This window comes from Hemitrygon akajei, chromosome 24 (genome assembly GCF_048418815.1).
Source record: "Hemitrygon akajei chromosome 24, sHemAka1.3, whole genome shotgun sequence".
Taxonomy (NCBI): Eukaryota; Metazoa; Chordata; class Chondrichthyes; order Myliobatiformes; family Dasyatidae; genus Hemitrygon; species Hemitrygon akajei.
The window spans coordinates 8,160,675-8,174,530 of record NC_133147.1 but is presented as its reverse complement, the minus strand read 5'-3'; the positions used below and the strand labels follow the sequence as shown (position 1 = coordinate 8,174,530).

The 13,856-nt window shown below is 45.4% G+C and overlaps 1 protein-coding gene and 1 long non-coding RNA gene across 3 annotated transcripts in view; one reads left to right on the top strand and one right to left on the bottom strand.

Annotated features, from left to right (window-relative positions):
• Positions 1-1,271: 1,271 nt before the first annotated feature.
• LOC140715845 (uncharacterized) lies at positions 1,272-10,101 on the bottom strand. The gene is made up of 3 exons (XR_012096191.1): positions 9,845-10,101; positions 9,345-9,424; positions 1,272-1,939 (listed from the first exon to the last, which is right to left on the bottom strand). It is a non-coding gene; the product is annotated as an uncharacterized lncRNA (long non-coding RNA).
• LOC140715843 (CD276 antigen-like) overlaps positions 8,911-13,856 on the top strand; it is a 22,316-nt gene continuing 17,370 nt past the window's right edge. Inside the window, exons 1-2 of one of the 2 annotated variants that reach the window (XM_073028287.1) lie at positions 8,911-9,022; positions 12,547-12,623. In XM_073028287.1, the coding sequence (XP_072884388.1) occupies positions 12,572-12,623 (52 nt within the window). In that variant the 5' untranslated portion in view covers positions 8,911-9,022; positions 12,547-12,571. Of the gene's footprint in view, positions 9,023-11,264; positions 11,314-12,546; positions 12,624-13,856 lie in introns of those variants that run through there. The other variant, XM_073028285.1, reaches the window with a different exon arrangement.

Genomic DNA, 13,856 nt, shown 5'->3' with positions numbered 1-13,856 from the left:
TGGGCTTCAGTTTTGCTTCAAAATGAAGGAACAAATTTTCAGAAGGATAGACAAAATAAGATCTTATTTCACAAATCTTTACAATGATCCACTGTAAATGTTAATTGCAGTAATGGCAAGAAACAAATGCTCAAATATTTTTTTTGCTAATTAAACGTATTTTAAGTGATTGCTTGCTTAATATACTCAATATTATAAATGCATTCCTTTTTAAAAAATGAATATTAAAACAGGGACACCTGGCATGTAATGCTGGCAGTGTGGTCATGGGTTGCAACAAGTACTACACTGTAGGTCTGCCTTCTACAATGAACAAAGTAAAAATCAAATTAGATGGGAATAGGTGAGCCACAAGTTACATGTAGAAATTGTGCAGGTTAATCAGAGCTGGGCAATTTGGAAAGGAAGGCAACAGGTCTATGGTTCAGGTGCAGGTTGATGGGACTGGGTAGTTTAAATAGTTTAGCACCTACTTTAGCACGTTTCTGTGCTGTACTTTTCCATGGATCTGACAACAGTAATGTTGTCTCAGGACTTTAGACCCAATCAAAACCAAGGGGAAACTAGTCAGCTGCAAAACTAAACACCATTCCCCCTTCGGGACAGAGGGGGCCGAAATGTAAGAAAACTATTTCACTTTTTTTAAAACACTGTCCAAATTTCTCACACAGACCAACCACACAAGTCTGAACCAGTATACACTAAGCAAATATCCACCTTAAATGGGTAATTAAAGGCATTGGTTGAAAACTGTATTGAATGACAGAACAAAGCTTCCAGTTCTGTTTAAACCTGCCCTATTTAAGCTACAGACTATGCTTGCACTTTAAGTAAGGTCTTCAACTGGAAGGCCATGTCACTGTGGTCAGAAGGCTCCAGGGGAAGATGTACCCAGTGGCTCGGAGGTTTGGGTAATACACTTGGAGATGGTGGCTCACTAAACTTGGCTCCAGCATAATTTTGGTCACACTGTGATTGTAGTAGTGTATTAGAAGTGCTCAGAATAGCTTCCCAGCTCTGATTACTTGCAGTAAAGTGCATAACCATTTTTGCATCCTTTTGCATAATCTGACAGGTCTCAGAGATGCATCGTTCATGGGCCTTCTTGTGTGCCGACTTCATGTGGCTGAGATTGTTGTCCTTGCCCTTATGCCAGTTATTGTTCAGGTGCTGGTTTCGCTTGGGAGTGCCAGAGCTTGGCTGTGATATTGGAATATTTAGCCTTTCAACCCCTCCCATTTTCTTTTTCCAAAGAAGTTAATAACCTGTACAATCAGAAAGAAAGAGCCAGCTCAAATCTTTCTGCAGTGAGAAAATTAGATAAACATCAAACACATTTCTTAACAGCAGAATATTATATGAATTCATTCCTTAAAAACTTTCCGCAACATTTTAACTCTGGCTTCCATAGACCTTTCACACTGCCATGTTTCAGGCTTAGAAATGAGATAATATTACTGACTAGAAGCTACAAGTTTCAGGATTCTGCTGACCACAGCAGCAATCCTGCCTTCACTAAACCTCAATGTATGCAAACAGAGTGATTAAATCAAACACTAATTAATTCTGGACATTCTTTTTCAGAAGTGTTGCTCAAATTTTTTTTTGTTTATGATAGACCTCTTGACACTGAACACATATAATTTCAGACTACTTGTATCATGTAGGAATTGGAGAAACAAGAAATTAACTTCTATTGAATATAATGTGATTAATTGCGTAACAGTAACTTTGCAACAGTTCAACTAAGCCAAAAATGTTCTGTTGATGATTTTCATTTGTACTCAGTGCCTGAGTCTTGCATAAATGCGAGTCCGACAAAAATCAGCCAGAATTGAAGGATTCCAGTTGCCCTGATATTGTTTCTTCATGAACATAATGTCCTAGTGAAACCTTTCACTATGCTTGTCACTGGCAGCACCAAGATTGGCAGAGTAGTCTAAATGGGAATGCAGAAATGAATCTTCAGTGATATGTTGCAGTTCATGGTTTTGTATGACTGAAGCATGTTGTCAACTAACTGCACATAGTTTGGTGCTCTGTAGTTGCTATGAAAATTTTCAACAACATCCAAGTTCAAAGTAATTTTTTTTATCAAGAGTACATGTATGTCACCACATACAAATCTGAGTTTCTTTTCCTGTGGGCATACTTAGCAAAGTTATAGAACAATAAACTAAACATAAAGAACTGTTAACTATAAACAAACTGCGCAAATGCAGATATAAATAAATAACGAGCTTGAAATAACAATACAACAGAGTCCTTAAATGAGAGTAGTTTTCCCCTTTTGTTCAAGAGCCTGATGGTTGAGGGGTAGTAACAGTTCCTGAACCTGGTGGTGCGAGTCCTGAGGCTTTTGTACCTTCTACCTGATGGCCGCAGCGAGAAGAGAGCACTGTTTGGGTGATGAGAATCTTTGATGATGGATGCTGTTTTTCTATAGCAATCTTTCATGTAGATGTGCTCAATGGTTGGGATGTTTTTACCTATGATATACTGGGCCGGACCTACTACTTTTTGTAGGACTTTCTGCTCAAAGTTCCCATTCTAGGCCATGATGCAGCCAGTCAGCACGCTTTCCACCACACATCTATACAAGTTTGCCAAGGTTTTCAATGACATGCTGTTCTTTGAATTGCCAGTCAGATTATCCATTTGATTTGTGGACCAACAAAAATGCCTTTCTTAATTATTCTTAGCATCAGTTACTCTGGGAAATATCAGTCTCAAATATCAAAATTCTTCTTGGAAATTTATAGCCTTTCTAAAATGTCCTGCTACATGGCATCCGCACTGCAAGAGCATGCCTGGACAAGATGGAAAACTTATCAGCTTACAATGTGGACAACAAAATCCATAAGATCCACCCAAAACAATTCAGGTAGCAAATTTTTTACTGTCCTGTGTAATCCAGAGAGTTGTTCAATTCCCAGTTAGCAAGTGCAGAATTATATTAAATAACTCATCACCATATTGGAGCAGAATTAGGCCTTTTGGCCCATCAAGTCTGCTCTACCATTCAATCATGGCTGATTTATCCCCATTCTCTTGCCTTCTCCCCATAACCTTGCATGCCCTGACCAATCAAGAACCTACCAACCTCCGGTTTAAATATACCCATTGACTTGCCCCCCCCCCCCCCCCCCAACAGCTGCCTGTGGCAATGAATTCCACAGATTCACCAACCTCTGGTGAAAGAAATTCCTCATCTCTGTTCAAAATGCATGCCGCTCTATTCTGAGGCAGAGGCCTCTGGTCATAGACTCCCCAGCTATGGGAAACATCCTCTCCACATCCACTCTATCTATGCTTTTCAATGCGCTATTGGTTTCAATGAAGTCACCTCTCATTATTCTAAACTCCAGCAAGCACAGGCCTAGAGTCAATGGTGAAGGGTTTTGTGAGCATAATTACTATTGCCCTCAATCCCCCTTTCATACGGAGGGAATGTTTCTTTCTGTTATGCTCAGCTGGTTCTGACATCACCAATGTGTGACTGTTTACATTTACTCAGTCATGGGTCTTTGGAACTGTCACGGGGCTGTTCAACTTCCAGAATGACATATTTGATTGAACAAAGGAAGTCAGGGGTAGGCGTTTAGATGTTCGAATACAGATCTCACCAAAACTCTGCCAGCACTGCAGAGATTTTAAATAAATACTAATTCACAAGATTTACTGTCCCTTCATCAAGTCTCAACCTCACCAGTGGACCTGCTCACAGAGCAGAGGAAAAGGAGTGGTATATTTCAGAAGTGCTTTAGGCAATCTCATAGTTTCATTATCACCATTATCAATAGACTCAGAGAGCAAAAACAGACCCTGCAGCTCATCTAGTCCATCCTAAACTAATTCTGCCTAATCCCATGACACCTGGACTATAGTCCTCCAGTCCACATCCTCTTAACTACTGCATTTGAACCCACATTCACTGACAACTCCTTCCACATTAGCACCACTCTGGGTAGATAGATAGATACTTTATTCATCCCCATGGGGAAATTCAACTTTTTTCCAATGTCCCATACACTTGTTGTAGCAAAACTGATTACATACAATACTTAACTCAGTAAAAAAATATGATAAGCATCTAAATCACTATCTCAAAAAGCATTAATAATAGCTTTTAAAAAGTTCTTAAGTCCTGGCGGTAGAATTGTAAAGCCTAATGGCATTGGGGAGTATTGACCTCTTCATCCTGTCTGTGGATCATTGCATCGATAGTAACCTGTCGCTGAAACTGCTTCTCTGTCTCTGGATGGTGCTATGTAGAGGATGTTCAGAGTTATCCATAATTGACCGTAGCCTACTCAGCGCCCTTCGCTCAGCTACCGATGTTAAACTCTCCAGTACTTTGCCCACGACAGAGCCCGCCTTCCTTACCAGCTTATTAAGACGTGAGGCGTCCCTCTTCTTAATGCTTCCTGCACAAGGCATCTGTGTTGGCAGTCCAGTCTAGCTTCTCGTCTAACTGTACTCCCAGATACTTGTAGGTCTTAACCTGCTCCACAAATTCTCCATTAATGATCACTGGCTCCATATGAGGTCTAGATCTCCTAAAGTCCACCACCATCTCCTTGGTCTTGGTGATATTGAGACGCAGGTAGTTTGAGTTGCACCATATCACAAAGTCCTGTATCAGTTTCCTATACACCTCCTCCTGTCCATTCCTGACACACCCCACTATGGCCGTGTCATCAGCGAACTTTTGCACATGGCAGGACTCCGAGTTATATTGGAAGTCTGATGTGTACAGGGTGAACAGGACCGGAGAGAGTACGGTTCCCTGCGGCGCCCCTGTGCTGCTTACCACCGTGTCAGACCTACAGTCTCCCAACCGCACATACTGAGGTCTATCTGTCAAGTAGTCCACTATCCAATCCACCATGTGAGAGTCTACTCCCATCTCCGTTAGTTTGTGCCTTAAGATCTTGGGCTGGATGGTGTTAAAGGCACTAGAGAAGTCAAGGAATGTAATCCTCACAGCACAACTGACCCCATCTAGGTGAGAGAGTGATTTGTGCAGCAAATACGTGATAGCATCCTCCACTCCCACCTTCTCCTTATACGCAAACTGAAGAGGATCCTGGGCGTGCCTGGTTTGTGGCCTCAGATTCTGTATTATCAGCCGCTCCATGGTCTTCATCACGTGCGACGTCAAGGCAACAGGTCTGAAGTCATTCAACTCCTTTGGTTGTAAACAAGTTTCCCCTCAGATTCCCCTTAAATCTTTCACCTTTCACCCTTAACCTATGACCTCTAGTTCTTGTCCCACCCAAATGTCAGTGGGAAAAGCTTGCTTGCATTTACCCTCTTTATACCCCTCATAATTTTGTATAACCTCTATCAAATCTACCCTCATTCTACTACCTTTACAACACCTTTGTAAATTTTCTCTGTACTCTTTCAATCTTACTGATATCTTTCAGACTGCACACTTGACCTCAAATTTGACCTCACTAACATAACATCCAAACTCCTGTACTCAGTACACTGATTTTTAAGAAATAATTAGCAGGATAGACAAAGGAGAATCTATGAATGTTGTGTACTTGGATTTTCAGAAGGCCTTTGACAAGGTGCCACTCATAAGGCTGCTTAACAAGTTAAGAGTTCATGGTATTACAAGAGAACCTCACATGGATAAAGCAGTGACTGATTGGCAGCAGACAAAGTGGGAATAAAGAGAGCCTTTTCTTGGTGGCTGCTGGTAATTAGTGGTGTTCCACAGGGGTCTGTTGGGACCACTTCTTTCTACGTTATACGTCAAGTTTGCAGACGATACGAAGAAAGGTGATTGGGCAAGTAGTTAAGGAAGGGGAGAGGCCACAGAAGAACTCAGATCAGGGGAATGGGTAAAGAAGTGGCAGATGGAATACAGTGTTCAGAAGAGTACAGTCATACACTTTGGTAGAAGAAATAAAAGTTTAGACTATTTGTTAAATGGGGAGAAAATTCAAAAATCAGAGATGCAAAGCAACTTGGGTGTCCTTGTGCAGATTTCCCTAAAGGTTAATTTGAAGGCTGAGTCGGTGATGATAAAAGCCAACGTGATAGAAGACCATAAGACATAGGAGCAGAATTAGGCCATTTGGCCCATCCAGTCTGCACCGCCATTCAATCATGGCTGATCCTTTTTTCTATCTCCTCCTCAGCATTCTCCCCATAACCTTTGTCCAATCAAGAACCTATCAATCTCTGCCTGAAATACACCCAATGACCTGGCCTCCACAGCTGCATGTGGCAACAAATTCACCACCCTTTGGCTAAAGAAATTTTTCCGCATCTCTGTTTTGAAAGGACACCCACCAATCCCGAGGCTGTGTCCTCCTAGACTCCCACCATGGGAATCATCCTTTCCACATTTACTCTGTCTAGTCCTTTCAACATTTGAAAGGTTTCAATGAATTTCCCCCCTCATCCTTCTGAATTCCAGCGAGTACAGACCCAGAGCTATCAAATGTTCCTCATATGATAACCCTTTCATTCCTGTAATCATCCTTGTGAACCTCCACTGGACCCCTCCAATGCCAGCACATCTTTTCTAAGATGAGGGACCCAAAATTGTTCAGAATATTCAAGGTGAGGTCTCACCAGTGCCTCATAAAGCCTCAGCAAATTAATGTAAGCATTCATTTCAAGAGGACTAGAATATAAAAGCAAGGATGTAATGTTGAGACTTTGTAAGGCACCGGTGAGGCCTCACCTGGAGTAATGGAAGCAATTTTGGGCCCCTTAAGTAAGAAAGGATGTACTGACATTGGAGAGGGTTCAAAGGAGATTCACGAAAATGATTCGGGGATTGAAATGCTTGCCATATGAGGAGTGTTTGATGACTCTGGGCCCCTACTCGTAGGAATTCAGAAGAATGAGGGGTGACTCTATTGAATGACAAAAGGCCTCGGTAAAGTGGATGTGGAGAGGATGTTTCCTATGGTGGGGGAGTCTATGACCAGAGGACACGGCATCAGAATAGAGGGGCATCCATTTAGAATGGAGATTAAGAGGATTTTTTTTAGCCAGACAGCGGTGAATCTGTGGAATTTGATAGCACAAGCAGCTGTGGGGGACAACTCAATGGATACGTTTAAGGCAGAGGCTGATAGATTCTCGATTATTTAGGGCGTGAAGGGATATGGAGAGAAGGCAGGAGATTGGAGCTGAGAGGAAAATGGATCAGCCATGATGAAATGGCAGAGCAGACTCGATGGGCCAAATAGCCTGATACTGCTCCAAGATCCCATGGAGGCCAATATGCCAAAAGCTCTCTTTATGACCCTATCTAACTGTGATGCCACCTTCAAGGAACTCATCTCTTTAATCTGGATTAAATCACCTGAATACGAAGTCCACTGCCACTGTGGAGTTTAAATTCATCTATCCAATTCAAAGATTCCAAGTACATTTATTATCAAAGAATGTATAAATTATACAGCCTTGAGATTTGTTTGCTTACACATAGTCGCAAAGCGAGGAACCAGAAAGAACCCAATGAAATAATAAAGACCCAACCTCAAAGCACACAGAGAAAGAAAAAACAAAACAAATCATGCAAACAGCAGCAGCATTCCGAAATAACTTGAGTCCTTAGCCTCAGTATTCAGTTCATCATATTAGGGGGGCAAGTTGCTGCAAACTTCACAGACACGAAGCACGGCAGCCGGTCATGGGGAGAGGAGTCCCCAGTCTATTGGGGCCGGTGTCCAAACAGTGGATCGCACCTCACATTCAGACCCAGGCTCCGCCGTGGCAAATTGCTTCGGGCCTCGATTTCGCTGCCAAGGACCTCTCCAAATGGGCATGGCACTCCTACCCAGGGAAGTTGGCCGCACATCAGGACTCCACAGTCTCCTCTTCTCTAAATTGTTTGCTCCAACTCCAAGTGGGTCGAAAATGCAATGTACCTCCAGAGCACATCCCGCGAATTCGCTTTGCCTTCACTCACCTCTTCACTGTTTGCCGTGATAAGTTTATCACAAGTTACTTTTTAAAAAGTGTTACTCGTGATGTTTTTAATCGAATTCCTTTGCTTTCAAACTACCAGTACACCAGTCACATGCCTTCAGTAGCACCATCTTAAACTGGAAGGTGTAAATTCCACCATGGTAGCACTGAATTGTCATTATAATCCAGTAATTTAACCAGACTGCTGAACTGTACCCAATAATTTAACCAGCTCGACACTACACTTGATTGTAGTGTTAAACAATCAAGTGATTGTACTAGTTTAGTGTACTAGTACACTGTACTGAAATCAGATGATGAGATCACACCAGGTGCACTACAGAACTGGTTTCAGTATTAAACCGTTAATCCCATGATTACCAAAGAAACAGAAACCTACTGGTTTGAATCTTAGAGGGGAAAGGCCACAAGTCCACTAAACATTCAAGGGAGAATGTGGATGTGTTTATTAAGGGAGAAAGAGTAATTAAATGCAGAATAGGATCTCAAAAACCTAAGTGGGCGTGTGTGTTGCTCTAGGAGATGGGAAAGATCCTGAATTAATATTTTTTCTTGTTTTACCGTGGAGAAAGATATGAAGACTTTTGTAACTTGAGATATTTGATGGGACAGTCTGCATCACAGTAGAAATGGTGGCCGATTTTATTAAATGGATTATTTATTTAGAGATGTAGTTCAGAATAAGCCCAATGAGCCACCCTGCCTAGCACTTAACTCTAGCTTACTCACAGGACATTTTACAATGACCAATTAATCTACTAGCCAGTACTGCTTTGAACTGTGAGAGGCAACCGGAAAACCCAGAGGAAACCCACACAGTCACAGAGAGAATGTACTCACAGGCAGCTCTGGAATTAAACTCTGGGAGGTTCTGAGCATTGTGCCAAGAACCACAAAGGTGAATAAATCTATGGGGCTTGATTGAGTATATCGAGTCTCGACCCGAAACACCAACTGTACTCTTCTCCATAGATGCTCCCTGGGGCCTGCTGAGTTCCTCCAGCACTCTGTGTGTGCTGTTTGTGTTTCCAGCATCTGCAGATTTTCACTTTTTGTGAGTATATCCAAGGACACTACGGAAAACGATGGGAGAGACGGCAGGACCCTAGTTGAGATATAGGCATCATCGTCAGCTCAGGGGAGGTGTCAGAGTACAGGAGAAAGGCTAATGTGTTTTTCTTTGAGGGCTTTACAGAAAACCTTGGCAACTACCGACCATAAGGCCTGGCATCTGTGGTGGGTGATTGCGTGTGTAAAGAAACCTGATGTTTACAGACCATCTCTCCAGCACTGGGTTCCCCGGTGGGTGGCCGCCACAGGGGCGGGAGGGTACGGTATCTGTGTGAATCATCGAGTGCCAGCACCAGCAACCCTACCTGGTAGCAAAGGCGTCCGGAGCTCTGCGGATCGTGCAGCGGGACTCGGCCCGAGGATGACGCCGGCATGGGCTCGCCGCCTGTCGGGGGTAAAGAGGCGGTGAGCAGCCCCAACTCTGCAAAACGGTCGGGCGCAATTTTCAAATTAAATCTCAACACCGTCCCTTCATTCTACCCACCCCCTCCCTTTCCCATGGGAGTCAACAACCCCGGGGGTGGGCATCGCCCCGCCAGTCGACTGCAGACACCTAGAGTGAGGCGCCCCTTTCTCTCGTCGTCCGGCTCCTGGGTCACAGGAGCTCTCCCCCACACCCACCCCACTTCTTCCTGCAACCCCTCCCCGGGCCTCCAACGGAAAACACGTCGGCCCCGAGGAACAAAAGGCGAACGTGGTGGTGGATGGCGGTCCCGATCGTGGCCTCTACCCGGACGGACGGACAATCGGGCCCCTCCCTCGCACACCCTCTCGCTTTTCCCAATACCGCCATTCGCAGCCTTACTCCAACTCGGGGTCAGCTCCGCCGTCGATCCGAGCTAGGCCCAAGCTCACCTCCGCCGAACCCGGAAACAGGCGCTTAGCCAATCAGGGTAGCCAACGAACTGATACATTGCACCCACCAATCGCATGCTCCTGACGTCATAGTAACTTTCCAAAGAAAACAATGCAGGACGTGTGTAGAGGCTCGTGTCGGATCCGCACACCCCAGCATTTTTCCGAATAATATGTATATGTGTGTTGTGTAGCAAAAACCGTTTTCTCGTCACTGCAGATTTCGTGAACTGTTCTGCTCTGAGGCAGCAGAACATGAAAAATTACAATTTACAATTAGAAATATAGGTAGATAGAAAGACAAATACATATGTGTTAAACAACAACACACACAAAATGCTGGTGGAACATAGCAGGCCAGGCAGCATCTATAAGGAGAAGCGCTGTCGACATATGTGTTATATGTGTCACATACACATATATATGTGAGTCTATATATATATATATATATATATATATATATATATCTACATAATAGTTAAAACATGTTTATTCCCATTCCCGTTCCGATTATGCTCTCCTCTTCTACCACGATGAGGCCTCTGGGGGGGAAGGAAAAACACCTATAACCTCCACTTTGATGGCATAAACACAGATTCCTCCTTCCGGTAAAAAAAAACAATTCCCGTTCCCTCCCCTCTTCTACTAACCCCACAAGGGCTCCTTGCCTTACCTCTTCTCACCTTCCCCTGGGTCCCCTCCTCCTTCACTTTCTCCCAGGGTCCTTTCTCCTCTCCTACCAGATTGTTTCCACTCCAGTCCTTTACCTTTCCTACCTTCACCTATCGTCTTCTCGCTAAGCCTCCTTCTCCCCCTACCCCCGCATCTTTATTGCGGCGTCTTCCCCCTTCCTTTCCAGTCCTGAAGAAGGGTCTGGGTCCGAAACGTCAACATCTCCATAGATGCACCTGACCTGCAGAGTTCTTCCAGTATTTTGTGTGCGTTGCTCCAGACACACAGGCAGATAGACAGAAAGAAGGAAAAGAGAGCAAATCAGTGAGGTAGTGTTCATGGTTCACGACCCGTTCAGGAATCTGATGGCAGAGGGGCAGAAGCCTTTCTTACAACATTGAGGGTAGATTTTCAGGCTCCTGTACCTTCTCCCTGATGGTAGTAATGAGAAGAGGGGTCTTCAGGCTCCTGTACCTCCTCCCTGATGGTAGTAATGAGAAGAGGGGTCTTCAGGCTCCTGTACCTCCTCCCTGATGGTAGTAATGAGAAGAGGGGTCTTCAGGCTCCTGTACCTCCTCCCTAAGTTCAGAAGATTTCCCGGGGAGACCGGTCGCTGGTCACCGATCCCTCCCTTCAGCACCGGCCTGTCAATGTCATCGCAGCCAAGTTCCGGGGTGGGGCGGAGCCATCTGGGATGGGGAGGACCTAGACTGTTCCCTCGACAGTCAAACGAGAGACGGGGAGCGGGTAAGTCAGCAGAGGGTTAGGTATTGAGGGGAGGGTCCCGGCTGTGGATAAGAGGGTTAGGTATTGAGGAGAGGGTCCCGACTGTGGATAAGAGGGTTAGGTATTGGGGAGAGGGTCCCGACTGTGGATAAGAGTGTTATGTATTGGGGAGAGGGTCCCGACTGTGGATAAGAGGGTTAGGTATTGAGGAGAGGGTCCCGACTGTGGATAAGAGGGTTAGGTATTGAGGAGAGGGTCCCGACTGTGGATAAGAGGGTTAGGTATTGGGGAGAGGGTCCCGACTGTGGATAAGAGTGTTATGTATTGGGGAGAGGGTCCCGACTGTGGATAAGAGGGTTAGGTATTGAGGAGAGGGTCCCGACTGTGGATAAGAGGGTTAGGTATTGAGGAGAGGGTCCCGGCTGTTGATAAGAGGGTTAGGTATTGAGGAGAGGGTCCCGACTGTGGATAAGAGGGTTAGGTATTGAGGAGAGGGTCCCGACTGTGGATAAGAGGGTTAGGTATTGGGGAGAGGGTCCCGACTGTGGATAAGAGTGTTATGTATTGGGGAGAGGGTCCCGACTGTGGATAAGAGGGTTAGGTATTGAGGAGAGGGTCCCGACTGTGGATAAGAGGGTTAGGTATTGAGGAGAGGGTCCCGGCTGTGGATAAGAGGGTTAGGTATTGAGGAGAGGGTCCCGACTGTGGATAAGAGGGTTAGGTATTGAGGAGAGGGTCCCGACTGTGGATAAGAGGGTTAGGTATTGAGGAGAGGGTCCCGGCTGTGGATAAGAGGGTTAGGTATTGAGGAGAGGGTCCCGGCTGTGGATAAGAGGGTTAGGTATTGAGGAGAGGGTCCCGACTGTGGATAAGAGGGTTAGGTATTGGGGAGAGGGTCCCGACTGTGGATAAGAGTGTTATGTATTGGGGAGAGGGTCCCGACTGTGGATAAGAGGGTTAGGTATTGAGGAGAGGGTCCCGACTGTGGATAAGAGGGTTAGGTATTGAGGAGAGGGTCCCGGCTGTGGACAAGTGTGTTGGGGGAGGGGGCGTCTCCCGGCTGTGGACGGAGTGTGTTGGGGGAGGGGGCGTCTCCCGGCTGTGGACGGAGTGTGTTGGGGGAGAAGGGGGTTTCCCGGTGGTCGATGGCGTGTGTAGCTGGGGGGTGGGGGGGGGGGGGTTTCCGGGGTTCGGCGGAGACTTTAAAAGCACATTACTCAGTTGATCTCACACGTCGCTCCGTCCTGGCTGCAGGTGAAAAGTTCGCATTCTGGAAATTATGATATATATCCTCAGTTTCTTGGTGGGAATTGGATTCAGCTTTGCTTCAGGTAAGACTTTGTGACCTTTCTATACAAATAAAGCGTCGTTTTCACCATTTACACCACACACACTCGACTGTGTTTAGATAATACGTGTTTTGTGTCTGTGTCGCTGGGACGGACCGCATTTCTCGCCCACCCCTAAATGCCGAAGTTGGGGGAATTGCCTTCTTGAAAGGCTGTTATTTGTAGCCTAGCGAAACAAAGATGCGCTTCGTTTGTGACAACATCGACACAGTCGAGTTAGCCTACAAGTGTTACAATTCCACCAACTGACCCTACCGCTCTGCTGGGGAGTCTATGGCCTGAGGACACTGTCTCAGAATAGAGGGGCGTCCATCTAGAACGGAGATGAGGAATTTTGTAAACCAAAGAGTGGTGAATCTGTGGAACTTGTTGACACAGCCGGCTGTGGTGGCCAAGCCATTCGGTGTACATAAGGTAGCTTTTATTCAATGATGCTAGGCACAGGAGTGTCTGTACATAAGGTGACTGACAGGAAATGATAAAGTAGTGGTGGTTGGGGGTGTGGAGGGGTGGGTTAGTGGTGGGACATGTAGATCAGCGTCCGGCTTGGGGAAAAGAACTGTTTTTCGGGTGGTTGCTATGTCGTCCCCTCCTGGTGGGAGTGGGACAATGCCGGGGCAGTTGACGAGACCCTCTTGTTGGAGATGGCGGTTGCTTTGTGGTCACGTCCACGAATGTGATCTGCTGTCACAGACCATGTCTTAGCCGAGTGTTGATCAATAATGTGGAAAACATCCTGAATTCTGATCTTATGACATTCATGAATCATTCTCATCATTAGTGAGTCAGCAAAAGATCAGAATCAGGTTTATTATAAAACCATAAGGTATAGGACCAGATTAGGCCATTTGGCCCATCAAGTCTGCTCCAAAATTTCATCATGGCTAATCTATTTCCCTCTTTGCCCTAATCTCCCGCCTTCTCCCCATATCCCTCCATGCCCGACATCAAGAATCTATCAAATACATCCAATGACTCGGACTCTACAGCCGTCTGTGGCAATAAATTCTACAGATTCACCACTCTCCAGGCAAAGGAATTCCTCCTCATTTCTGTTCTAAATGGACACCCTTCTATTTATTCTGAGACTGCGTCCTGTGTTCCTAGACTCCCCCCTCCATAGGAAACATCCAGTCAACGTCCACTCTGTCGAGGCCTTTCAATATTCAAGAGGTTTCAATGAGATCACCACTCATTCTTCTGCACCCCGAGCCA